The 27516-nt window shown below is 45.2% G+C and overlaps 1 protein-coding gene and 1 long non-coding RNA gene across 3 annotated transcripts in view; one reads left to right on the top strand and one right to left on the bottom strand.

The window, feature by feature from the left end:
• Positions 1-1970: 1970 nt before the first annotated feature.
• Positions 1971-21129, bottom strand: LOC121140039. Of its 2 annotated transcripts, none has more exons than XR_005876877.1 (5): positions 20996-21129; positions 19035-19302; positions 18897-18947; positions 17636-17712; positions 1971-2674 (listed from the first exon to the last, which is right to left on the bottom strand). It is a non-coding gene; the product is annotated as an uncharacterized LOC121140039 (long non-coding RNA). The 2 variants fall into 2 exon arrangements; XR_005876876.1 differs by lacking the exon at positions 1971-2674 and adding an exon at positions 13829-14272.
• The window catches only part of Ids (iduronate 2-sulfatase), a 21099-nt gene continuing 13463 nt past the window's right edge, over positions 19881-27516 (top strand). Inside the window, exons 1-6 of the mRNA XM_005085890.4 lie at positions 19881-20201; positions 21062-21198; positions 21925-22102; positions 24104-24192; positions 25227-25427; positions 26961-27131. Coding sequence (XP_005085947.2) covers positions 20081-20201; positions 21062-21198; positions 21925-22102; positions 24104-24192; positions 25227-25427; positions 26961-27131 — 897 coding nt within the window. The 5' untranslated portion in view covers positions 19881-20080. The remainder of the gene's footprint in view (positions 20202-21061; positions 21199-21924; positions 22103-24103; positions 24193-25226; positions 25428-26960; positions 27132-27516) is intronic.

Genomic DNA, 27516 nt, shown 5'->3' with positions numbered 1-27516 from the left:
AGTTCTCCCAAATCTCCACAGACAGATGCCAGGTATCTCAGTCTCAGCCGCTTCGCTTTGGGCTCATCACCAAGCAGTTACCCATCGACCTGTGACAAAGAGAGGCAGTGGAACGTTAAGATCAATGGATTTTCAGGTCCATTGGAAAATGGCTGTGAAACTGGAGGACTTAGTTGTGATGTGATTCTATGTTTGGACCCAGGGAGTCTGAGGAAGACGTGGTTTGCTTTCTCTCCTCCCAGCTGCTTTATGTTGAGTATATCTTAAAATGGATCAAACTGTGACTTGTGTTTGTTGTCTTTAGTGAATGCCCACCAGAAATGTACCATCAGCCATCACAATGCCCATAGAGACAGCAATGCTATGAGAAAAGGTGTAGGAGGACATGCTGTGGATAGCCCCCAAGGAGAATGAGGCCTTGCCCTGGCAAGAGTGTAGACTTGACCGAGCAGTGACAGGCGCTCCATGAGGGTGTGCAGAACATGGTGCTGACAACTTAGAGAGGAGAACTTACGATGATGCTCATTAAGCTGTCACTTGTCTTTTAGCTTGTGCTGGAGGATGTGTGCTGAATCTTCCTGAAACAGCACTCCTTCTAAGCCTCAACAGAGGAGTTGGACCAGGGTGCATTTCCTCAGACTAGAGTAGTTACTGCTCCACTCTGGGTCTCTGTTGCTGTTTGTAGTCTGAAAGTTACTATAAGAAAGAGTCTGTTTATGACATTGAACTGTGTGTGCCCAAATGAGTACAAATGGCAATGACTGTGACAGATGGCATGGGAACTGAGTGACATGAGCTACTTCTAGAGCTCAATCCCTTGGGGAGGAGGGTTTGTTTACTGTGGGCTCTGGAGCAGGGGTATAACGGTGCTGACATGGCAGCTAAGTAATGCCCTCCCAACTCAAAAATTCAACATCACAGTGCAGACTCTAAAGCCAAAGCAACACTGAGCCACCATTGTCATGCTGAGCATGGCCCACTATGGACTGTTCACTGAAACACCTAGAATGCTATGCACTCATAAAGGACATGGCAGTGAGAGCATTCCTTCTGCTGAGCTTGATGGTCTTGCTGCAACAGCCTCAAGTACCTTGGCCTTTAGGGGAAAGGAGAGCTGCCCGAAAATGAGTCCTGTACTAAAGTTTATTTATCATAACAGCAACTGTTGTCTGGATTGCACAGATAAAGAGTCGTTAGTGTCTGGGGCCCTGTATGTGCTTTCCTGGTTCTGTGTTACTGTGGAAACACAGGCAGCGCATGAACAGTATCTAGGGAACCAGGTGGCAAGACTGGGGCCAGGTACTGAGTCGACACCAATGCCCAGGCAAATCTGTGATGAGGAGGAGAATTGATGGAGAAACCCAACAATGTCGAGTCCTGCCACAGTGGAAGAGCCCTCTGGACAGTTTCCTCAGGCAAGGAAGGGTGTGTCTCCCTGAGCCATTTCTTATCTTAAATGTCCTAATTCTATCTCTGATTACTTCAGGTTGATTAACAAAGTGTTGGGTGGTGGACAATTGGTAGCAACTTTTTGCAGGTTCTTTTGCAAAATATATAATGTCTTTCTACTTCATGTGATGTACAGTCACCCCCCTCCACCAAGTGCTGTGCAATGGCCTGTATCTCAGTTGCCAGAGAATAGTAGTGCTCATCTCTTTAAGATGTGCTTATACTTGCTTAATGGATACTTGGTAGAGACCTTCAGTTCATGCTCATATACTTCCTGTCAACACCTGCTGGGGGATAGAATCTTCTCCTTCAAGATACCTGAGTAGTGTGAGGTGACACCAGTAGATGGTAGGCAGGCGTCAATGGAAGGAACAGATTTTCCCAGCCTTCCTCTCTACCCTACCTTTGCTGAGGGTATGGAAATGTAGCTGGTTCTCATGAAAGCACAAAGCGAATCCAAAGTTGGGGGAGCCAAGGATACAGAATGGTACAGAAGGTCAGATAAGACACAGACTCCATTCTAGTTTAGATTATTTATTTGCCATCATTGAATTTATCCATTTTGATAGCAAAATTGGACGAACCTTAAAACATTTTTACTAGTTTACATTTCCCTGTGATTTCATAAGTGAAATTGGTTATAGGCTCACAGATTACACACTTATAATCTGAGGAGCCTTCCTGCTCTTCTTCATTAGGGGATTCATGTGTTTACCTTCGTGAGAAGGCAGACAATAGGGCAGAACAACAATCGTTGTACAGACACACCATAAAATGCAAAATGCGGTACCCTGATGAGCTGACACTGGGTACTTCTTCCGTGTCTTGGACTCCAGGAGCAGTTGGAGGCATATATATATATAGTATTTTGAGAGGTGTCTTCCACAGGTGGGTTTCTTGACTCCCCAAATGGCTGATATTGTAGGTAACATCCAGGAATAGCTTTCATCGCCCATATAGAAGAGAATACAAAGTCGTGATTTTCTTTAGGTGGCTTATCACTGGAGTTCTTCTTCTTGGACTCTTCTTCCTCAGGTTTGTGATAGAATCGTGGAGAATATCTGGTAGGTAAGATCTTCTCTTTTTTTGAAGTTGGCCCTCGAGAAGATTTAAGTGGAACAGGTACACAGGTAGCTTGGTTGGCAAGACTGCCTATGTCTTCTTTTCCCCAGATATACTGAAACAGTCCAGGCTTATCTCTTTGGAAGTTGAAGTTGCGGTACATCTGAAACAAAATGAGTATTTTATCTATCTTGAGACGAAACATGCATTGATCCCCACAGCCCTTCCCACACCAGTCACAGTATCTTAGTTCATGATGAAAAAATAATTTGAGTTAGCAAGGATGCCTATGTCTTGTGGCATGAGGGTGAGGTGTGTTTCTTGTATGCAGCAGAAGGATGAGTTCTGTTTTAGAATCCATTCTGCTAGCCTATGTCTTTTTATGGGTGAGTTAAGGCTATTAATGTTGAGAGAATTTAATGACCATTGATTGCTCATTCTTCTTTGATTTGGAATGTTTGTTGTTGGTGGAATTATGTGTGGAATTTCACCCCTTTGTTCTTTTGTTCTTTTGGTAGAGAGGGATTCTCTAATGCCTTTGTTTTTCTGGTTGTAGTTAACTTCCTTGGGTTGGATATACATTTAAATGCAATATTCTGAGTCCATTTAATATTTCTCATATGTATTTCTGTTTAGGGCTGACCACTGGGGATTAGAGAACCTGTCAGGTGGCTTGTCCATGGAGAAGAGTCAATCTTCCTCTCTCAGCAGCCATGCAGCCATTGATGGCCTGTAGCTCTTCGTTTTGTTTTCTTTGGTTTGGTTTTTGAGACAGGGTTTCTCTGTATAACAGTCATGACTGTCCTGGTACTCACTCTGTAGACCAGTCTGGCCTTGAACTCACAGAGATCGCCCTGTCTCTTTCTCTGGAGTGCTGGGATTAAAGGTGTTTGCAATCACCCCCTGGCTGACTTTAGTTCTTGTGAGATTTCCCTGTGCTGCCATTGTGCTAATCCTATTTAGTCGACTGTACTATTGAGATTTCACAGGTTTAGAGTCCACATCATATACAGAAAATGCTATCTCATAGTAGATATCCTGGTTCTCTGGCTCTTACAATCTTTTTATCCCTTCTTCTATAATGTTATCTGAGCCTTAGTTGTTGAGAGTCCAAAAATTAAAATTAATAATACTTTGAAGACTCGGGCTGCTGAACCTATGCAGAGAAAACAGGACCTTCTAAGGATAAAGAGAATTTCACCCCCTAACTGGAAGTACATGACTAGGATCCTGAGCCCAGCTCTCAGAGAAAGGGAGTTAGCTGCCACCATATGTGTCAACATTTCTTTGCCCTAGAGAAAACCAGATAACCACTAATTTCTGGTTGTAAAAATCCCCCCAGGGGATAATTGGCAAATTCATGACCCCATACCCCCACCCTATCTTGCTCAAATGTATCTTGCTTAAAATATATAGTTATTGCTTTACTTTCTACTTTGTAACGACCTTGAGTATCATGGAAACTTTGTTATCTTGTGGCTCTCAGCCTTGTGATCTTAGCCTTTAAAAACCTTCCTCAGTTTTTGGTAAGGACCTCTGTCAGCAACTTGTGGTCTGTTTGGGGTTTCAAGAACCTGGCATAACATTGTAGGGTTGTGTTTAGATGTGTTTATTAGGGTTGGCACTCGACAGTAAGTTGCTTTCCAAATTTTGATCAGTTGTGAATTTCTGTAATGGTCTGTGTTGAAGGGAGCTTAGAGGAATGTAAGTACGCAGGGGCAGTGAAGGAAGGCTCACTGAGATAGTGGTTTTGTTGTTCCCAGTAGACTCTGAGAAACCGCTGAAATGCACAGGGGCATATATCTAGGGCAGGTCCAATGGGGGGATGGGGAGGAGCCACGGAGCCAATACAATACCCAAGCTAGCATCTGTTTAAAAGAATTCCACCCTAAAGCAATAAGGCTATCCCTTTCCCATTCTTCATGACAATATCTGCTGTATTTCCCTGTTGTTCATGCCAAAGAATGAACTCAGTGATGCCATAGACCAGCCACCCCCTCCAGTTATACATGGCTCTCTTTTCTTTGCATTTTTTACATTAATGTATTTATTGTGCATATGCAGGTTCAAATGTGGGCCACAGAGCCCATGTCAGAGGATATCTTAGACAACTCTGTTATCTTCTATCATGTGGCCTCTGGGGATTTCACTCAGGTCATCAGGTTTGACAGCAAGGGCCTTTACCCAATGCATCATCTTGGTGGTCATGCATTTTTGAATTTTCCTTCTGCCCTAACGGCCACATTTTGCACCCTTCCTTCCAGTCTTATTTATAAGATTTTTTTCCTAGATTGCTCAGATCAGGTGCTAGTACTCCAAGACCTGCCCTTATGGCTGCTTTTGTCTTCATGCCACGCTGCTTGTGTACGGGAGAAAGTGGCATTCCAGTGTTCTTGAAGACATGGTGTGCTACTTCCGCTCCATTTTGTAGTTTGTGGTCCCAGGATACAAACTGAGGAAGCATAATTTTTACTCATCTGAGTAACCTCCCTCAGCTTGAATTATGTTGAACATAAATGTCCCTTGCATATCTAAGAAAGACTGTGGTGTAGAGTTTCTTCTACCAACTGTGATTAGTCTTAACCACCAGCTGCTAGCAGCTCGGTTATCGTCGATGCTAAATTTCCTCCAAACTGGTTTGTTGAATTTAGTAGCCAAAGGCATTGATTGTAGTTTCCAGGCTCTTCGGTTAGCCTTTATTTCCCCCTTTATTTTTCAGACACATCTATCATTACTTAAAGAAACCACAACCTCTGTAGATTGCCAGATCAAGGCCTTCAAATAACATGATATATTCTAGTGACCCTGTGCTCGGTGTTTGTGGGGGGCTGGCAGGATGTAGAAGACAAGTTGTCAGCCCATAATCATGATTCCAGATGAATTAGTCCAGTGTGCTCGCTACAGAATGCCCATCCAGCCTCTTGTAAACCTGTAGGTTTATCCCGGAAACTTGTAAAACTGGTTATTTCATGGACACAAGGGTTTTAATACTTTAAGCATTATCTCCCATTTTTTGTAAATTTTTATTCCACTGAGTGTGTTATCTCATATTTTGATTTGTATTTTGCATTACATTGAGCATTAGTTTATATTCTGTAAAGTTTCTTTTAAAAAGTAACTTGGCTTCTCACTAAATCTGCAGCTTAATATGGAGTATATTGGTTCACTGTCTTCTCCATTCGAGACATACTCACCAATTTCCAGGGAATGGTCCACGGCTTTGACTTTGATAACAGCCTTTGTCCAGAAATGTTAACTACACCATGTCCTTCTTGAGAACAACTTGTAGATATTTCATCGACTCACAAAGCATGAACATCCCACAGGACACTGTCTACAACAGAGTTGCTTGTTATTGAAGTTTCCTTGATCTTCAGTGGCCCAGTATACAACTGTAGGTCCCTTTGGGAAATGCCGTGGGGCAATTTGCAAGTCTCATTTCTTTGGTACTTCAGCTTCCTACTATTCCTTGAGTCAAAGGGTTCCCAAATCTGGGTCACAGAGCACAAACTGAGCAGGGATACTCATTGGTTTGTTGTGAGTAGCAGCACTCAGTCCCCTATCCCTGAATTTTTACTCATCTGAGTAACCTCCCTCAGCTTGACTTATGCTGAACATATATGTCCCTCGTATACCTAAGGAAGACTGTGGTGTAGAGTTTCTTCTCTCAACTGTGATTAGTCTTAACCACCAGCTGCTAGCAGCTCAGTTATCATCGATGCTGCAGATGAAGATGAGGAATTGCAGGAGGAGGAAGAGTAGAAGTCAGAGGCAGAGTAGGACAAAGAGAAGGAAGAAGATGTAAAAGAAGTAGGGGCTGGGCAAGAGGAATAAGAAGTGGAACAGGAGGGAAAGAAAACTTCATAAACTGTTGTGCACAGTGAGATCAGCTAACCTGTCGTCACCCAGACCTACAGAGTAGCCTTATGGCAAACTTCTAAGTGATGTTAGTGTCTTTTCTCCTGCAGAATCCTGATGCTCTGATGTTTCTGTCAGAGAAACTTACCCACTAGCACCTTTTTGGCCTCAAGTAATCTAACCATTTCTAGGCAGCAATACCCCTTAGCCTCGATGTTCCACCTCCATTCCTGTCTGTCAAGGCCAGGCCTGCTTTCAAGAATGCTGATGATGAACCATTGCTGCCTCCATGCTTCCAGGCCTTAGCTATGAGCAACTTTCTTTGCATCATAACCCGAGGACCTTGTCAGAGCCTGAAGTCCTATTTCCTAGCAGGAACTTACAGTCCCCATGCAATCTGCATCCTCAGATGCCCTCTTCAAGCCTGTGGCAGAGGAACAGCTCCCTCTCTACAGATTTGGAAGCATGATGTTCCAGATTCCCCCTTGGCTGGCTCCCCTTTCCTGTCTAACAGGTCCAGTCCAGCCTGCTTAGCTCTGACTGAGCTGAGGCTTCATTCTGGGTAGGACTTGGCAGTAGCTTCATGAACCCTTACCCTTTTTTTCTGGCCACTCTCCTGGCTTTAGCAATGTGAGTTCTGTAGCCAGTATGCAATGTTGGCTACCCTCTCAGAAACAGTGGAGGGCAAAACCTGAGAGCAAAGACCTCTGTGTGGATAAGACATAGGCAATGCTTTATCCCTCAGGTGCAGGGGTGGGATAGCACTGATCCCCTGTAAAAGAAGACTACTTCTGCAGGTTCAGAAGTTTCAGAGGCACCTAAGGACGATGGCATTCAGAGACCCCATTCTTCTGGGCACAGGCCCCACCACAGGGGTTCCAAATTGACAGCAGAGATCTGCTTTAGTCTTTGAACAGCTTTTGTCCTTCATTTGTCTTATAGAGGCTTGGTTTGTTTCAGCTTCTGCTGATTGCCCATGCCTAAGATGGGAAAATGCTATATTCCTAATGAGATGGAGAAGATTTAACTCTAAATCTCTGAGTCATGCACTGTGAGTCACCACAGCAGCATAGACACCAGCACCCTTCTCAGGTGTCATTGGAGATGGCATTCTTAAGTGTCCCAGGTATCTGGAAGTCCTCCTCGGCTGCATGTATTCTGCTCCTCCACAGGACAGCCCTTCCAGCAAATCTGTAATGTGAGAGGTGAAGCAACCTGGCAGCCATGTTCTGCCTATGGCTGACTGCATACCATTTAATCCTTGTCGCTTCCTGTGTAGATTCAGGGAGCTGATTGACCCTTTGCTTGCCTAGAGCTCTGGAAGCAGGTGCATCACGATGGGTCAACCAGGAAGCCCAGGACATGAGAGTTAGTCGAGCTGTGTTTTTATTTAGATCAACTTCCCACAGATACAACAGGAAGGAGCAGACCTGAGAAGGATGTGGTCCACCATGACAGTTTTGATCAGTCAGGCAGGTGCAGAACAAAATTTTCTCTCACACTCATACTGTGTTGAGCCAGGATGTTGTTGTCACACCCTTGTAGCACCTGAAACACAGCGGGCTTTGGGGGCCATAACGACAGACTGACTGAATGGCTGACTGAATGATAGACTGACTGACTGAATGAATGAATGAATGACAGACAGACTGACTGACTGACAGACTGACTGACTGACTGACTGAATGACAGACTGACTGACTGAATGACTGATGGGCACTGTGGAAAGTGGAGAGGGTCAGCTGAGAAGCACAAGGATGCAGCAGCAGTCTTCACACAACAGATCCACCTTGTACCCCAAGGTGCCCTTTGCCCTAGATCACACTTCTTAGGAGATGCTTGCACCTGGCCCTTGTGTGTTAATCAGCTATCTGGATGGTAACTACTTCCATGGCAAATACTTAGAGGGCATCTGGAGATCTGTTAGCATGGGGGTGTGCAAAGCCTGCTGGAGGAGAGCATGTCGTCCCACGTCAGGACACACCAGAGTGAGGTCAGCAGGCACTGCTCTGTCGGACACTCCCAGCCGGTGATGCTCACCCCTACACTGCTCATGGGGCTGCGGGCTGGGTTGTCTTCTTGATCTTTCAGTAATGTGACTTGAGCAGAGGGAGCAGGAGTTTATGCCAAGAAGGACTTGAACTAAGGACAGAGAGCTCCCAAGGCCTCACAGAAGAGGTCACTCCAGCTGGCTCGTGAGGCCCAGAGCATTTTGTTAGGTGGGGCTTCAGCAGGCCCAACCCGAGATGGTTTCTAGAGACTGAGAGTGTGTGGGCATGATACTTCTACTTGCTTCACCTCCTGCTGCATCCAGAACATGCCAGAGTAGCTCCAACAAAGTCAGAAGGCATGGAGTGGGTTTGCCCAGGCTTCTACTGCATAGCCTGAGCTGCCACCGTGTCGAGGACAAGGCTGGATTTAATAAGATATGCCATGCCTGCTCCACCGCCTGTAACCCAGAATGTGCAGAGGGTGTCGGGATTGATGACACAGAGACCAGTCGTTGGTGCAAAGAAAACTTTAAGCAGGCCCCAAGAAGGCACAAGAAAGCTTTCCAAGAAATGCTTCCCTCAAGAAAAGCTTCTGTTTCCTTTCTATCACTGGCTGGTTATATGCCCCTGACAGCAGAGTCATGGCTGGTTGTCAGGAAGAAGCGGCTAGCCATTGGAAAGGTCAAAGTCTGGGTGTTCCAGTGCACTAGCACTTATCGGGAAATTATCGCTCTGGTAAACAGTTATTAGTGCACCATATTGTTTTCAGCAAACATGCTTTTAGTAAATATGTTTTTAGTAAACATTGTCTTACAGCTGCCTGCTCCCAGGCTGATGGGGAAGTGGGCCTCTGCCAAGGTCTTTTGTTCCCACACAGATAGTCCTCCCATGCACTGCCTCTAAACAGGAGAATCTGCGGTGGTGGATACAAGATGATGTTTGGAGAAAACTGTAGGAAAAGCATGAACAATCACTTGCTGGTCGTTTTCCACGGTCTTGAGTAGGACATTTCCTCATAGTACCATCTGCTGGCTTAGTCCTCCAACTTCTCTGTTCACTAGAGATGGGGCCTCCGAGGCAGGCTAAGTGACCACATTCTATGGCAGAAGTTCTGTCTTTCTTAGGGAGCAGGAGGAGAGGTCAGGATGCTTTGCCTTCTGGGTGGAAACTTGTGAGACATTTCCTCTCCACTCCCCAGGCTCCTCCCTCCTCCACCTTCCTTCTGGGCTCCAGGTTTCCAGATGAGAAGCCCCACTCTAATTGTCGTAGGAATGTCCATAAAAGGTCACTGCTCTGTTACAGCTTGGCAGATTGTGCTCCTGTTCTCAGAGATTTGCTGCGGCTTTGCTGTAGGTTTATTAATCTGTTTCAGGCTTGCTAAGGTTCTGTATCTGTTTCAGGCTGGCAGCTTCTGATACGTGACTTTCGACAGTTTCTTTGTTCTGTTCTTGCTCCTCGTAGTGTGTTTAGTACTGCACACGGCCCTCAGCTTCTGCAGACCCTGTGACAGAGACACTCGGTTTCTCTCGATAGTCTTACATGTCTCTGAAGCTCTGCCCTGTGTTATGGTGTGTGTGAACACATGATCTCACTTCTTTTAGGGTGAATCCCTCAGGACGGAGTTTCTAGGGTTATCGGGTATACACTTGATTTTTGAGATGCTGCTGAACTGTGTTCAAACTACTCCCTGTTTACACAGGATATTTCCTCTGGTTCAGTACTCTGCTTGCCCGTTTCTGCTACGTAGTCCATTGCTGATGAGGTCTTTATACTTCAGCTATCAGACTTTTAAGGGTGGCCTATTGTAATGGTCTCAAGCAAGACGAGAATCTGATCAGAGTTGACAGAGCTGTCCTCTGAAGGCAGCAGACTGAAGTGTCTTTCTCAGCAATCGGTGATCAGAGCAGAGTTCATGACAGAGTGAATATGTGATGGCTTTTGTGAACTGTCTTTGGAAAAGGTGTTAAGAGAGGCAGTTCCTATGTTGATTATTCTAGTAGACTGGGTGTGAGGCAGCCCTGTGTCTCTATCTCTCTCCACGATGCAAGGCAGCATTGAACCCAAAGTTGAGGAGGTTTTTCAGTGGGCTCCTGTGGCAGTAGCAGAAGATTTGCTTTATTCCCATGTGGCAGGAAGCTAAGAGGTAGTTACTCCAGAAGTCCAGGGTACAGGAGTGTGCGGGAACTGAGCAGTGGGATCACAGGAGTTAACACTGGAATGCATGAGTGAAGTACAGTCACGGGTCCATAAAGCACATCAGTCAAGCTCTCAGTGTCACTCAGCCTGCATGACTTGGGCAGTCTTGGTAGGCTGCCTGACACCATGCAAAGCCGATCCTGGGCCCAACACAAATGTTGGCACACACCAATTTTAGTGGATAGCTGCTGCTCATAGCTCCTGGCTGCAGAAACACGTTCATTTGTCCCTGTAGGCTGCTGGAGCTAGGAGCTAGGAGTAAGATCTTGGTTTCTGAGATCCTAAAGGGTCTCTCTTGAGGGCAGGATCAAAGAAAGTTGGAATTCCTTGGCAGGAAGTACACGAAATAGCTGCTCCTGCTCCAGAGTCTTGGAGTAAGAAGTAGGTAGCCCAACATGGCCAAGAAAGTGTCAGTTAAAGAGCTAAAGAATAAGAAATTAGAGCCACCAGAGACTATGGTTAAAGGGTCCAACTCTCGTGCCTAGATTTGTGACTACTTGAGCATGCATGTGCATGTGCACATACACATACGGACACATACACACAGACACAGGCACAAACACGCACGCACACACACACACACACACACACACACACACACACACACACACACACACCACTTCCTGACCTTATTCACAGAGTGAGCAGCAGCACCTCAGACTCAGCCCCTTCACTGGACATCACATCCATACAACATCTCTGGCTCCATGTCAGGTCCTCAGATGTGTTCACCCCAGCCCTTCTTCCAGTACCCACCAACATGGCAAAGAGTCAGGCCCCCAATGTGAACTCAACTCGTACCCTGTTTTCCAACCAAAGAGCAGAAGGACCCTGAACCACCACCAATAGCTTCCAAAGGAATCTAAGCCCTTCCTAACGCTTGGGGCTTTCAGCATGAACATAAAGTCAGGTTGAAAAGCAGTGTTTGTAGAACGGCCTCACTGAACAGAAAGACACCCAGCTGGCTGGAAGAGGTTGCTGAAAACAGGGTTCCAACCAGCCAAGGGTCCCAGCACTCAGTCACAAAACCCCCAAACAGAGGCTTTGGGCTTAGAGCCAGACCAAGGAGATTATTTTCAACCCACAGGGTCAATTAGTGAATCAGCTCCAGGGAGGCCTAGAGATGTTGCCTGCATTATCATTGATGTGACAGCTGGCAGGTGGTGTCAAGTTGCCTCTGGGTGAGGAGAGATACATGGGCCAGTTTATGCACTGTTGTTAGGGAAGAGAAGCAGAGGTGATGTCACCACAGGTAAATATATCTGCAACCAAGCAACCTTCACAGGCCCTCAACGACAGCCTGGTAGCTGAGCCATGCAGATGGTAAAGCCAAATGGAGGGCTTTGGGCTTCATCTACATGCTGGGTGTTGCAAAGGGAAGGCAGAAATCAGCCTCTTGAACCAGCACATGCTGAACCCTCCTAAGTGATGCCATCTCAAGGTGTGCTCAGAGGGCAGTGGTCTTGGCAGACAACCTGAGGGAAGGCTCAGCGAGAAAGGCCATATGGGTAGCTCAGCTCACTCTCACCCATCCCCCGGTCTGGTCAGTCAGCAGACCCACAGGTGGCATTCTGAAGCTAAAGGCAGTTCTCATTTCTGCTAGAAACCGGAGATGCCCCATGTGGAGCATGTCAGGGCCAGGTCTCCACCTCCACTGGGGGAAGAGGAGACACCTTGCATGTGCAAACTTTCTCTTCCTTTAGGTTAATTTTTACTTGTGTGTATGTGTGTGTGTGCGTGTGTGTGTGTGTGTGTGTGTGTGTGTGTGTGTCCATGTTTGTGTGGGCACATGTCACAGGTGTGCTGGATACCCTTGGAGGCCAGCAGAGAGACTGCCTGAAGCTGAATGTGCGTGTAGTGTGAGATGTCTGATGTGGGTCCTGAGACCTGAACCCAGGTCCTCTGGAAGAGCAGGGGACACTCAACTGCTGTGGCTTCTCTTTAGCTCAAGCTAATGCCTTCTTATGAGTGGACAAGACATTTTTGCAAGCTACAGTTTTCTGTTTCTGTGCTTCTTTCTTTTGTGGAGGTGTCTAGAGCAGTGAGCACTCCCTAGAATTAGCTGGCAGGCCCCCAGGTCTTAGCTGCAAGAGGAGGCATACATCCAGGCCCTGCAGTGTGCATGTGCCTGGGCAAAGGTATCCTGGTAGAATCAAACTGCTGCTGATATGTTGTGATTCACTAGATTGCAATGCCTTTACTCGACCTCCTCACAGGACTATAGGTGACCCGCAAATAGCTGCACCCTTAAAAAGTCCCACCCAACATGGATGGCAACGTCCCCAGGGCTTCAACGATGGGGTCTCCCTGTCTTAGCCTTCCACCTCCTACATGCTCTAGTACCTCCCGAGACCACATGCAGCTGGGAAGGGGGACGAGAGGGAGTAGTGACAAGGGGCTGCAGTCTGAGGTGGGGATCAGACGGCCCAGCCTCCCTCCTGGGCATGGATGCTGATGATCCCAGGCTTTGGAGAGTGTGGTTCAAACAAACAAACACAGATGCAGTGTTAAAGGTGCCAACAGCCATGCCATGCCCAGGACGGCATCCCACAACAGCCTTCTTCATTCCTGCCCTTCCTTGAGATATTTTCAGGATGGATAATCAGAAAACTTCCCGGGTGGGTCAGAGCAAAGGGGGGTGAGCAGAAAGCCCCCTTCATTCAGACAAAGTAGAGTGCAATGGCCACAGAGGGGTCCTGCTCACTTAGTGATGGTGACATCCTTCAAAAGATCTGATTAGGCCTTTGTGCTGTAAATGTTTGGTTTTGAATTTATGTTTCACAAAGTAAGGAAGTCTGTTGCCTTTCTGTGTGAATAGTGGAACATCAGCACGCCGGCGCCCCCTGGTGTATGCCTTTAGAATCTTGACTTTAGTCTACTGCAAGCAGCAGCCCTGGGCTTGCCTGCTCCAAACAGCCAGCTGGGTACTTTCTGCCCTTCAGGAGCTGAGCTGGATGAACCAATGAATGGCATGAGGGAAAAGCCCAGGCTCAGAAAGGAGGGGAGAGGAAAGTGGGGAGACCTGTACAGAACGTGAGGGGGTGAAAAGAAGGATCACCGAGAAGGTGGTGTGGAACACCAGAAGCAAGCAAGGGAGTGTGTAGCCTTTTGTGTGAGCTCCTCGTGTTGCAAGCTGCTTGACACTGTGTGTGAACCAGAGCCATAGATCTGTAAAGGTCAGGACTGCTGAGCAGCGCAGCCCCTAGTCTGTGTCCTTGTGTTCCACGGGACCCCACTTTTACTCTTAGGGGAGGAAGGAAGACAGAGTCTGGTTGTGATGCAATTCACTTTTACCCTTTAAAGCCAAGGGCAGCTTGTGCTGCCACAAACCATGATGACCCAGGCCTGGATGTGTGCATCAAGTTTCCAGACAGCAGGGGAGAAGGTCCCATGGCTGCCTTGTGCATCCGAACACAGCCACTCCTGAGAACACTGGGTTGCATGTTTAGCACACTTGGCAAGTGCAATGAATGTTCTATTCCAACTGGCGGCATAATTTCATGTGTCCACAGAGTTTCCTCCTGCCCTTATTACTACAGAGTGAGTGGCCTCACAGTCTGAGGTTGAATACACTGTGGGGTATTCACTCTAAAGCATATTATTAGCACCATGCGTCTTATTCCAGTCAGTCCTTGAAGCCTAGCAAACGATGCTAACAGGGTTAAAGCAGTGTGTGAAGGAGTAGAGTCTTCCACAGGGAGCCCATCCAAGGAGTCCTGGAACCCAAAGAAATAAAAGAGTTGAATTCTTGTCAGAGAATTCATCTTATGAGTGGACAAGAGGCTTTCCCAAGCTACAGTTTCTGTCCAATATGCGTCTTTCTTCACAGAGCTCTCTAGAGTCGTGAGCACCAGCCAGAATTAGCTGGAGGGCCCTCTATTCTTGCCTACAAGAGGAAGTACACCTCCATGCCTGGCAATCTCCATGTACCTGGGCAAAGGCATTCTAGAAGTTTAGAATGATTATAATGATCAAAAATACGGTAGAGAATATTCAAATAAGGTATACCATGTCAAGCCCTGCAGTTCGCAAGCACACATGCAGGTATATTCACACAAATAAATACAACACGCACACCCTGCCACAGTGGCCGTGTGGCAGACAGTTAATTACTCATGTGCTTTGTCTCTTGTTACCCTTGAGATACAACCATAAGTGAGGACACAGTAGTAGTCAAAGGGCAAGAGGACTTGTGACCATTATGTGCATGGTATCTAGCGTTCCAGCACTGACTTTGGTAGTAAATAAGTATAGCTCTGATGCCTAGGTACCTTGGATAGCCCCAGAGCATCCTTGATAATGTAGAAACATGTGCAGGCTGCTTAGTTTTCTTATGCCTCCAAGAAGTGTGTGTGAGTGGTATTATAAGACAATGCAGTGTTGATGATGCAGTTTGGACCCAGGTTAGGTTCAAATGACTTATGTGGAAAGCAGCATAAATGCTGTCTTTAAATGCTGGCTTAGGTTTTCCTGTGTGGGTTTTGTTTGTATTGCAGTACCTGGGCCTTAAACATGCTAGGCCAGTTGAACCGTGGGCTTTGTATTTGCTAGGTCAGTTCTCTACCACTGGCCTGCATTCCCTTCCTGTTACAATTCTTTTACTTGTTTTTTGAGATAGGTTCCGGGCAAGTTTCCCAAGATGCCTTAAACTTGGCACTCGTCCTTCTTCAACCATGTGAGTAAATGGGATCACAGGCCCATACCTCTAGGCTGAACTACCATCAATTTTCTTAACCTCAAACTGTTTTCAAACTTGTATTTCTTTTCTAGAGCTGTCATGTTAAAGTACTTGTACCACAAACTGTGTGACGTAGACAAGTGTACCTCACAGTTCTGGAGGAGAGAAATGTGAAATCAAAATGTCAGCTGACTATGTATGCACTTTCTGAAACCTAGGGTGGAAGGGACCACTCCTTGCATGCTCCTTGCTTCTTGTGTTCTTCAATGTCTCTGACATTCTTTAGGTGCATCAATTTACTTTTCTTTCCTCACATGAACAACCCCCCATCTCTCTTTTAGTTTTTCCAGACAGGATTTTCCTGCAAATCAGTCCTGGCTTTCCAGGAACTCACTCTGTAGACCCGGCTGGCTTTGAACTCACAGATCCACCTGCCTCTGCCTCCTGAGTGCTAGAATTAAAGGCATGCACCACCATTGCCCAATACATATACATCTTTATGCATATTTGTGTTCAATCTCCCTCCCACATTTCTGTGTGTATTTGTATATGTTTATGTGTGTATTATATGCTTTTGTGTGGATGTGCCTGCATGTGTGCATATGTAAATCAGGGGTTGACATGTTGCATCTTATTTGAATGTTCTCCACTTTATTGTTTGAGATAGGGTCTCAATGAACCTAAGGTCACCAACAGGCCTACAGGAACTGGCCAATGAATGTCACCCACTCAAGAGGAACTGGCCAGTGAATCTTCAGATTTCTCCTATGCCTTCCTCCGCAGCACTGGATTTTTGCATGGGTGCCGGGCCTGACTTCATCTCCAGTTTTTCAGCTCGCACTTTACTGGCAGAGCCATTTCCTTAACTTTCTAATCGTCCCTACTTTATAAGGACACTAATCATACTGGAGCAGGGCCTGCTGTAACTTTAAGTTGATCTCTCTGTGAAGACCCTGTTTCCAAATAATGATATATTTTTTTTCAGTGCTGAGGGTTAGGACTTCAATGCGTCTTTTCAGGGTCAATAATTCAACACATAAGAAGATAACAATCTGGCATATAGTACAAAATGAAGGTTGTCCTTTTTACTTCTTTAAACCAGAATTTTATTTTAAATGTTTCTCATATCAGTTTTAAGACTTACTTTCTATCTAAATCCTATGTCTTTATCTATATTGTTATCTTGTGTTTCATCAACTTTAGACACTGTTGACTTCCTGTTGTGATAGATGAGATTGTAGTTTATTTCTCTTCCTCTTTCTATGTGCATATATTAAACCCTCAATTATGGAAAGTGATCAAACCTATATATATCACAACTCAGCTGATTATGATGTCCATTCTTGCAGGGTTTTTCCTTTTTTTCCACAAATCTCTCTTTTTTTGCCTATGCTATTTTTTTACTAATTGCTTTCATTTTTTACGTACTGACCACAGTTTCCCCCATCCTCTCCTCCTGTTCTCTCCACCTTCTCTTCTCCCTCCATCCACTACTCCTCCATCTCCATTCAGAAAGGGGCAGGTCCCCCAGGGGAGTCAACAAAGCATGCCACATCAAGTTGAGGCAGGTCTAAGCTCCAACCCTTGCATTAAGGTTGGGCAACCCAGCTTGGGGATTGGATTCCCAAATGCAGCTAGAGTGTCAGTCAAGAGACAGGTCTTGATCCCACTGCTGGGATCCCCTCAAACAGACCAACCTACACAACTGTCACACACACATGTAGAGGACCTCCCAAGTAGTTGGTCTAGAGTCACTGAGCTCCCATGAGCCAAGTTCAGCTGTCTCTGTGAGTTCTCCTGCCATGAGTTTGACCCCCCTGGCTTGTACAATCATTCTTCTCTCTTCAACAGGACTTCAAGAGCTTGGCTCAATTCTTGACTGTGGATATCTGCATCTGCTTCCATCAGTTACTGGATGAAGGACTCTCTGATGACAATTAGGATAGTCACTAATCTGATTACGGGAGAAGGCCAGTTCAAGCACCACAGATATAATATTTCTTCTGATAGCACTCCATAACAAACATCTTGCACTTTTAACTTGAGTCAGTTTTCTGTTTCGCCTGCTTTTTTTTGAGAGAGAGTGAGAAAAAGGATGTGTGAAGTATATGTTACATGTTTGTGAGTGAGCATGCATGCGTGCCTATGCTTAGAGACCAGAGAAAGTAGGTGTCTGTATCTATTATTCTCTGAATTGTTTCTTTGAGACAAAGTCTCTCACTGAACCTGGAGCTCTTGGTGTTTTCTTTCTTTCTTTTACCAGCTAGGCTGACATGTTGCAAGTCCCAGTGATGCTACCATCTCTGCCCTCTCTACTGTCCTCAGTGTTGAAATTGTGGATGTGCTTGTGGGCCTTGTAAAGATTTTACTGCGGTTTTAGCTTATGAAATCTGGTACTTACACTGCTTGCAAGGCAAATTCTGTTAATCACTGGGCCATCACTCCAGCCTCCAGAGTCAGTTTTCTGATGAAGCTGATCTGTACAAGAGACAATAAATGTATGCATTGGGATTATTAATTTTAATTGAAAGAGAGTCAGTCACAAATGAACATTCTAGAAATTTGTTTCATACCCTTTGTATAAACTTTATATAGAAAGAATTGCTTGTTTTCTTTGGATGTGTCTATTAAATCTCATTCGGGCACTGAGCTACTCAGGATTATTGGCCTTTGTTTGTTTTAGAGTTATTTATTTTTATTTTATAAGTTCAAATGTTTTGTGCACCACACCTGTACCTGCTGCCTACAGAAGTCAGAAGAGGGTTTCAGATCCCCTGTAACTGGTGTTATGGATGGATGTGAGTCATAATGCAGGTCCTGGGAATCTGCTCCGTGGCCTCTGGAGGAGCAACAAGTGCTCTTAACCACAGAGTAATTTCTCCAGCCTAGACAGGCCTGATTTTTACGATGGTTTCATCTAAACATTTTAGATTTTAATTAAGTTATGTGATTTCCTTAAAAATATTAAATGAAATAATGCATTAATGTAGATGAAAGAGGACATTTCATATTTTTGTCTTTTCAAAAGAGTATTTCAGTTCTTAGAAAACATCAATTTTGACTTTTCAATAGTAGTAATCATTAGAGGTTAAAGAGTCTATAGCTAAATGGGGTGACTTTGTTTTCTTTAAACCAGACTATGTGTCATCCCTTATCTCTGACTTTCATTTCTTCTGTGACACCATTGCCATCTATTTCTATATTTTTGGCTTCCAAGTTTCTCTGGTGAAAAAGCAATATCAGCCTCAATGGTGTTTCTGTTTGGAACTGAACCATGACCCTACCTGTGGAAAAGACTGAGGATGTCTTCAGTGTTCTTATTCCCTGTTTTCTCTTCCCCTACACCTGGGTGTGAGGGTGCTCAGAGATGCTGTTTGCAAACTTGAAAAGAGTCTACCAAAGAACTTAAAACACTATCAAAGGGAGGAACCACATGTGACTTTTACTTCTTATCCTTTTTTACTTGACCATGGGTTAGGCTGCATGTCATTTGATAGCACGCTGGAGAGGCATGCTACTCATGGACAGCCACCCTGTCCTCCATTTCATGGATGAATGCCTTTTGTTCATGAGATGTAGGCTCTCAGACTTATCATTTTTGAACAGTAATGGGAATATTAGTAGCATATAGCACATAGTGTTGATATGAAAAGAAACATTACCTTTAGTTTAACATGTTGTCTGGAGGGTAAGATGCCACAATATCAATATTTCTGCAATAAAATTACAAAAATTAATCAGTATGCTTGCCATTGTGCTAGATTGTTTTATGGGCAGGGATGGGGTTAGGGGTGACTCACAGATAGAGGTTCTAGTTTTTCAGAAACTCCATTTCATAGAGATACGACATGGAGTCTTTCTTGGTCTTCAGTCCAAAATGAGCAGGGAATAATTCTTGTCACAGGAATCCAACTCCCACCATTGTGCCCATCTCTTCTTTCTCCGGAGCTCTCTTCTTGGCCGGTTCCAGTCACCATCTCTCTTAACTCTGCTCCATAATTGCCGTTCCCTCTTTATACACCATCAAGTGGTTTGCTTCTTTCCTTCTCATTTTCGTTTAACTATCACCTTAACAGGGAAGTTCTGATTACACTACCTCTTAGAAAACAATAGTATCCTCCCACTCAGCTTTATTTTGTCCAGACCAGGAACACTCAGGTACATTCTACAAATTTATTTTAAGCTTAATCAGAGCAGGAACTGAAAACTTCAGCACTGCCAACAGCACCCGATGTCTGTGTGCGTGTGTGTGCAAGTGTACATGCTGTGTTTAGTAGGAATTTGTTGAACCGGTGAGTAGGACAAAAGGACCTTTTATGTATACGAATGGAAGTTTTCAAGAAGCATAAGGAAAATTAACATTTGTAGAGAGATAAGGGTAGAACAGGGCTTCTAGGTAAAAGGTACAGAACTAGCACAGGCAAACAGGCAAGAAACTAGTTCAATAGCAAAACAATCGGAGCATGGTTTCCTGTCACCACTGACTACATTAAAAGGTGCTCTGGAAAAGTCACAGCTTTAGCTTCCGGCTAAGGTCCCGCCCACTTTGGCAGATCGTGCCCCCGGACCTCCAGCACCACAGGCTCCGCCCCTAGGGGGAGAGGTGGGAGGAGTCGCGCAAGCGCATTCGTGCTTGGGCCAGCGCCCGGGCCTTTGGGCCAGAAGCTGCGGTGTCACGCAGTCTGATTGAGACTGTGACGGCAGTGGCAGCAGCAGCGGCAGCGGTCTCGGTAGCGGTGGTGGTGGTGGTGGCGGCGGCGGAGGCGGCGACGGCGGCGACGGTGGCCATCCAATGGTCGTGCTGTAGCCTGACGCCACCTTCCCTCAAGGCGGCACGGAAGCAGGAATGTCGCAGATGCCGCCTCCGCCGCCGCCGCTTCTTGGCTGGCGCCTGCTTGGCTTCAGCTTGTTGCTAAGCTCCTTCTGCTTCTCCCTGGAGTCTGCAGCGCTAGATAACTCCTCTACAGGTGCCAATTCCTCATTCTTTACCCTACCCAACCTTGTCACTGTCCCTGCTAATGTTTCTTCTTTCATCCATCCTATCTTCTTTTTTCTCTCCTCCTTCATCCCTTTCCCCCACATTTGCATTCCTACCTACCCTCTACACATTTTTCCTTCCTTCCACCTGTTCAGCCTGCATTAATCTTTCATCCATTTCTCCTTCCTACCTCTCCTCCTTTCCATCCCTGCATGCTTTTGCTCCGTCATCTCATCTTTCCGTTTCCGCTGATTTTTCTGAGACTTTCATAAGTGCATGCAACATATTTTTATAACACTCACTCCCCATTCCAATTCCAACCCCTTACTCCGCCCCGAGCCTCCCCCCCCCCAACTTCATGTCCTCTTTTTGTTTTTAATCCCATTGAATCCAGTTTGTGGTTCCCATATACACATGGGTGTGGGGCCACTCGTTTCATCTAACGGTCCATCCTTTCCCTCCTTCTATCCATTTTCCTTCCATTCCCCCTCCTTCCATCCTCCCCTCCCTTCCTTCTCCCTCCCTTCTGTTCATCCTTCTTTCGTTTAACTGTCTTTCCATCTGTCTTCTCTATTCCTTCCGTCTCTTGGTGCTTTCATCCCCCAATCCCCAGTCTCTGTCTGTCTGTCTTCTTCAGTTAGGTGTGAAGATATGGCCAATACATAACACTCTTACCCTAGATTAGGGCTTCTGTGCACTCACTCTTGCTGAAGCAGAGCCCTGGTTGCCCCTTTTCTAGATGGACTGTTAAGGAGCAGGGACCAACCTTGATCTTTTCATTACCTTGATGGTAGTCGGGTTTCAGTGTCTGTGTATGTGATGTAACCAAAGCCCCTCCCTCCTGTGCAGATGCTCTGAATGTCCTTCTGATTATTGTGGATGATCTTCGCCCCTCCCTGGGCTGTTATGGAGAGAAGGTAGTGAGGTCCCCAAACATTGACCAGCTGGCGTCGCACAGCGTTCTCTTTCAGAATGCCTTTGCACAGGTATGTCTGGGGATCTTTAGTTGTGCCTTTGCGCCTCTTTGTGTATGCACAGAGGGAGTTGCTTGTTGCTGCCCTAGAGATGACCTCCTTGAAAGAGGGAAGCAGAGCTTGGAAAATGGAGGCCTAGGCAAGCCTGTTCCCTACTCACAAGGAAGCTTGTGCCTACAAGGCTCCCCTCCTTCTTGGGTGGAGACTCTTCCCTGCCCTGACATGTTTAAGACAAGCTTGGCCAGCTTTCAGCCAGAAGCAGCAAATGCCTGGAGCTGAAAAATCCAACCTATGGCTCTGCCAACTGAGTTGTGAGTGACTAAGAGTTGTCCTCTCTGATACCATTGTCAGGACTGCCCTCCCACACACACACACACCACACACACACACACACACACACACACACACACACACACACACACCACACATGCACTCTGGGTACCTAGGGGTGCCATTGCATAGGAAAACACACACAAACACACACAGAGAGACACACAGATACACACACACACACACACAATCTGTTGTTTTGAGAGCCTGATAACTGTTTTCCTTTGTTCAGAAGACAACAATCTCTAGTGCATGGGTGAGGCCTAAATCCCACTGGTTAGCTTTGAGATCTGCATGACTCAGCTGCCAGGCAGTTGCTGAGGATCTAGAGAGGTTGCTTAGTTACCTTGAAGACTGCAGATATATTTGGCTGTGATGATGTTGACATTTGCTTCTGCTCCCTAACAGCAAGCAGTGTGCGCACCAAGTCGAGTGTCCTTCCTCACCGGGAGGAGGCCTGACACCACCCGACTGTATGACTTCAACTCCTACTGGAGGGTACACTCGGGGAATTTTTCCACCATCCCCCAGTACTTCAAGGAGAATGGCTACGTGACCATGTCGGTTGGAAAAGTCTTTCACCCTGGTACTGCTCAATTACCAAAGCCTGGGCTACCTGTTTCTGTGCCTGAATACTGAAATCCTTTGCTGGGTTGGGACTATCTTTGTAGTGATCTTTCCTGACAGGGTGGGCAGCTTGTTGTTCATTTCTGCTGTTCTATGAAACAACAAGAACAAAACAAAAACACTTCTTTAACCTAGTTTCATGTTCACAGCCCAAATGAAACAGAATAGAAAGGAACTGCTTTCCTTTAGAAGTTAGTAGTGATGCTTTGGGATTTATCCTGCTGCTTGGGGTGTGGAAGTACACTGGCTGTTGGAGAGGCACTTGTGTCAGTTTAGCTCTGAACCTGACCCTGTGCTTTGCAGGGTGCCTGTCTGTAAAGTTGGGTGTAAGGCAACTGCCTCTGAGGACCTTGATTGTCCCGAGGTACTGTGTGGACTGGATGTGCAGTTAAGAGCTACAGATTAGGGGAATCTAATGCTTTCTCTGTGAGTAATGTCAGAAAGAGGAAGTAAGTTGAGTGTCATTTGAACTTTGAATACTACAGAATAAACTGGTTGTTTACTTCCTAAATGAAGCATAGATACCATTTTAAAATGGTGATAGAAGGATCACTTGATTTCAAGAATGGAAAGAAACCAAAGAATAGAATGTATAATTGCACCACTCTGAGGAAAGCCGCATTTGACGTATTCCTGCCTGTTTTCTGGACATAGTATTTTTCTGATTCATAGTTATAATTTTATACCTCGAGTGAGACTAAATATTTTCCCATTATATTATGTTCCACCAAAAAGCCCTTTTTAATGATAGCACAGTAATCTGGCATGTCATTCAGGTAATTTTGGCTTTTCACCACCATGAACAACTCTGGAAGCAGAATAGACTACCTGATTGTGGTCTCAGTGCTGCCACTACTTAGCCATGCAGCTAACTTTGAGCCTCACATTTCTTATCTGGGAAGCTGGGGCTGTAGTTGTTCTGATGCCCTACCAGGGAGCATGTCAGTGTGACCATTCATGAGTGTGAAGTGTGTTCAGAGTGCTAAGTCCATGGTGATGCTCATCACCGAAGGAGACAACTTGAGTATCTCCAAGAATCCTGTACACATTGATTAGACCTTACAGGCTTAGGAACTTTCTTCTGTAACCTAGCTGTCAGTCCAGGTTGAGAATAGCAGTCAGGTGGACTATGCCTTGCTCAGTTTTGAAAATAAATGTATCAGAAATCCTTTTGTGTAGCCTAAAGCTGAATAGCAGTTAAACTTCCTAATTTGGTACTTAGAACACTTGCCTAAGGGCAACTGGAGGGAAGTGGATATTTTCTAGAGGAGATTATACTTTGGGAAGGGAAACCAAACAAGGCCTGTGTGTTCATTGATCACCTTCCTGATGACTAGATTTAGAGATGGGGTTCTCTGTGTCTTACAAACCCTTACTTTCAAGCCACTTCTGTGCTCTGGACAGCTGCCAGCTCTTTCTTGGTTTCATATGCTATTTGTTTTGCTTGGTACATAGTAAACTACTAAGCTTTGGTCTGAAGTTACGCTTTGCAATTGCATAGTTGATCTTGGTGCTGATGGCATGGGTTTGAGTCTTGGCTGTTTCATCTATTGGGTTGGCACTGTGCAAGGCCTGAGCCTGCTCTCAACCTCTGTGCTCATCTGTCTCATGGTATTGACAGTGCTTTTGCTTTCTCCTTGGGTGGTTGTTGCTTGCATGGTGTGTGTAAGAGTCTACAGCTTAGGCTCCAAGGAATTGTACTGATATGCCAGGCTAGCTGATCTTGTCATTTTGAGGCTTAACAATTGGGAAGTTAGATGCTCAGTACTAAAATGATGGCCTGGATAGTTGTTCTTAGTGGAATGCATCATCTAGCTTGAGCTCTTGATTTTATAGGTGAGGAAACTGATGCCCAAAGAGGGGATGAGCTACTTGTGTTGTTGTCCAATTTTAATTTGGCAGTGGGGTACTGAAAGACCTTTCACATTTTATTCAGCAGCTTTCTTTCCCCCAATTCAAGGTATATCTTCCAATCACAGTGATGATTCTCCATATAGTTGGTCTTTTCCACCTTATCATCCATCATCAGAGAAGTATGAAAACACTAAGGTAAGGCTGTACAAGGGTCGAGGAAGCACTGTCTTCTTGCCTAGCAACCGAACTATTAAATATATTGTATTTTCCTTTAAACTGGTTATATTGTGATGTTTGTAACTTTTGTTTGTTGTAATGGCTTATAGAAAGAAGCATTAGGATCTTTAGCAATTGCTTTGATAGGCACAGTGATTACTTTTTGTTGAGATTATTTTTCATAATGTTTTACTAAATAGTCCAGGCAGGCTGGTTTGGAACCTAATCTGAAGCCCAGGCTGACCTCAGACTTGGAATCTTCCTGCATTAGCTTCTCTCATACTGCTGGAATTAGAGGCATGGGCCACCACACCTGGCTGATAGGTTTCTCAGTCTAAATCCTTATGTTGGTCCAAGGACATAGCTTAGTCAGTAACGTTCTTGTCCTAGAGGCATGAGAACCTGAACTCAATCCCTACCACCCGTCAAGAAGCCAATACTGGGGACATGAGTAGGTCCCTGGAGCTTGCTGCCCAGCTAGCCTAGCCTAATGTCTCAGTGCGACACCCTGTCTCAAAAACCAAGGTCGATAGCTTCTGAGGAAGAGCTGATGTTGACCCCTACTTTTCGTGTATACTATCCCCCCAAATATGCACTGGCAAATATACAAACACATATGTGAACTTATATACAAATAAATTAAAACCTTAACCTTAAACAATAGTCTGACCAGTTCACTTAGTGGGTTTTTGATGCTCACTCTGGATGAAGTATTGAGGTAAGGATTGTAAATGTTGATACAGTTTTTGATAGTTTATTGGGGTATCCTTTAATTAATTATGGCCTGGAGACAGAATTCACAAGAATGAACTGAACAGTATGTGTGTTTTTGTCCCTGTCTGGAGAAAGGACAAACACTTTTCTCGTTAAGTTCTGCTTCCGATGTGCAGTGTTCATTCTGAGTGACTTAACAGTTTGAGGGCTGGTGATAGTGCTATTTCTTCAGTGTATGACTGTCAGGATTTCTGTTTATTGTATTTAATAGACTGATATTATGCATTTTGTTTTGAAAGACATGTAGGGGACAAGATGGAAAACTCCATGCCAACCTGCTTTGTCCTGTGGATGTGGCAGATGTGCCTGAGGGCACCTTGCCTGACAAACAGAGCACAGAGGAAGCCATTCGGTTGTTGGAAAAGATGAAAACATCAGCCAGTCCTTTCTTCCTGGTGGTTGGGTATCACAAGCCACACATCCCTTTCAGATACCCCAAGGTGATAAGCTGCCTTAGGGCTGATCCAACACAGCCACTATTATCTGTGTTACTTAGTCACCAGAGAGGCATTTGTGTATCAAATGTGGTCATAACCCACCAGGATACCTAATGGGTACTAGTGTATTTGGAATGATGATAGTCAAAGTTCAAGGACAAAAAGTAATTTTACAACAAGTAAGAATCTTGTAATAAATGTTTAGGTTTCTCCTTTCCTCCATTGGATGTTTGATTTCTTTTGTTTGAACTTATCATGCCGATGGGATCGTATAATGATGTCATACAGAGGTGAGGCAAAGCTACCAGAAGCCCAAAGCCATTGTCTTTGGTAGAAAAATCTCAGGAAACATGAAACCCTCTTCCCCAAGTGTCATTCCTCTCTAAGGTTGTCATTACCAGACCCTGTAAGCACAGGAGGCAGAATTTCTGGTTGATACCTCAAATTTTATGCTTCTCTATATCATTTAGAATTTGTAGTCCTTTTTAATAATTTCCAGTTTTATGTTTTCTTTTTCCTGGGCCTGAGCAGCCCAGCCTTTTCATATTACAAAGAATATCCCTTGGTTATAAATGAGAGGACAGAGCTGGAAGTATGCTCTTTGACGTAGGCATCTTGTTTGGTGAGCTTTGAGGATCTTGCCCTCACAGCAGGAACAGAGCTGGAAGTATGCTCTTTGATGTAGGCATCTTGTTTGGTGAGCTTTGAGGATCTTGCCCTCACAGCAGGAACTGTTAGCCCCTTTGGAAGAGTCTTGTTCCTGCATCTTCTGCTTCCTTGCAAAGCTGCCTAGCTGGAAGACTTTCAGAGGTCTGCTTATAAGGCTGGCCCTTGTCTGGCAACTGGCAACTTTGATTTGGGAGTGTCTAAGTGTTTTTGGCAGACATGGTATAAGCTGAATCACTGCTTTCCTTATGGAAGCCTGAAATTTTGTTCTGGTCCAGGCAGAGTGCCTACGTGATGAACCCCATGTCAAAACTGGGTGCTGCAGTTTTAATGAGCCTCACTGATTGGTAGCATTTTATATGCACCATCTTTCAACTAGCTGGAGCAATAAGTGCCTCCTTTGTGAAATCCCTGGGAAGGACTCTGAAATTCATCCTTGGTCTCCAGATTTGGCCTCATGTTGGTTTTTTCTTTGCTGATTGAGTGTGAAATATTTTTTCTAATAAAGGATCACTTTAAATGGGACCTTCTGCTAAGTCCTGTGAGTTCTCCTTATGACTCACAGAAGCTGAGGGAGATTTTGGGAGCCCACAGTGGTTGGCCCATGCCTTTTTATGTTGGGATTAAGGCGGGGACAGGAGCAGGAGGGCACATGTCTATGAGAGGAGAGAACAGTTGTTGCTGCCGTTGTAGGAAACATGTTTTAGGGTTTTGCTGCTGTTCCAGTGTTATGAGAGTGGCTTAAGACAGAGAGCAGGTGAGAGTGTGTGAGTAACTGGTAAGCATTAGCACCAAGTAAATGTATCATAGGCTTTCAGAAAACACAGCCCTGTGCTTTTGCCCTTATGGCTTTGTATGTTTTTCTCCTAGGAATTTCAGAAGTTGTATCCCTTGGAAAACATCACTCTGGCTCCTGATCCCCAGGTCCCTGATGGCCTGCCACCTGTGGCCTACAACCCCTGGATGGACATCAGGGAGCGGGAAGATGTCCAAGCCTTAAACATCAGTGTGCCCTATGGCCCAATTCCTGTGGATTTTCAGGTACAAGTGGTATACATGGGGCATATATGAGGCACTGATGGTGTGATACCATTGGTGAGGCCACATTTAAATTCAGAGCCAACCTACTTACATAATGAGTTCAAGCTCCACCCAGGCTAAATAATAACCTCCTGTTTCCAAAAGCCAAAACAAGCAAAAGCCTTCTTTGTGACTTTTGGGGGGCAGTGGATTTCTGTTGATACTGACATGGACAGTGCTGTATAGATCAAGTCTCCTTACTAGTACATTAGCTTCTAAAGAGGGTAGCATCCAAACTTGCTATAAAGCAGACACAGGTTTGGGATATAGCTTGGGTGAACCCCTCTAGCCCATGGGGTATTAATATGGACCACAGTTTATTAATTATAGAGTGTCAGCAGCTGTG

Source organism: Mesocricetus auratus, unplaced genomic scaffold (assembly GCF_017639785.1).
Source record: "Mesocricetus auratus isolate SY011 unplaced genomic scaffold, BCM_Maur_2.0 Super-Scaffold_100003, whole genome shotgun sequence".
Taxonomy (NCBI): Eukaryota; Metazoa; Chordata; class Mammalia; order Rodentia; family Cricetidae; genus Mesocricetus; species Mesocricetus auratus.
Note: the sequence above shows the minus strand (reverse complement) of the source record. Positions and strands in the feature narration are given on the sequence as shown.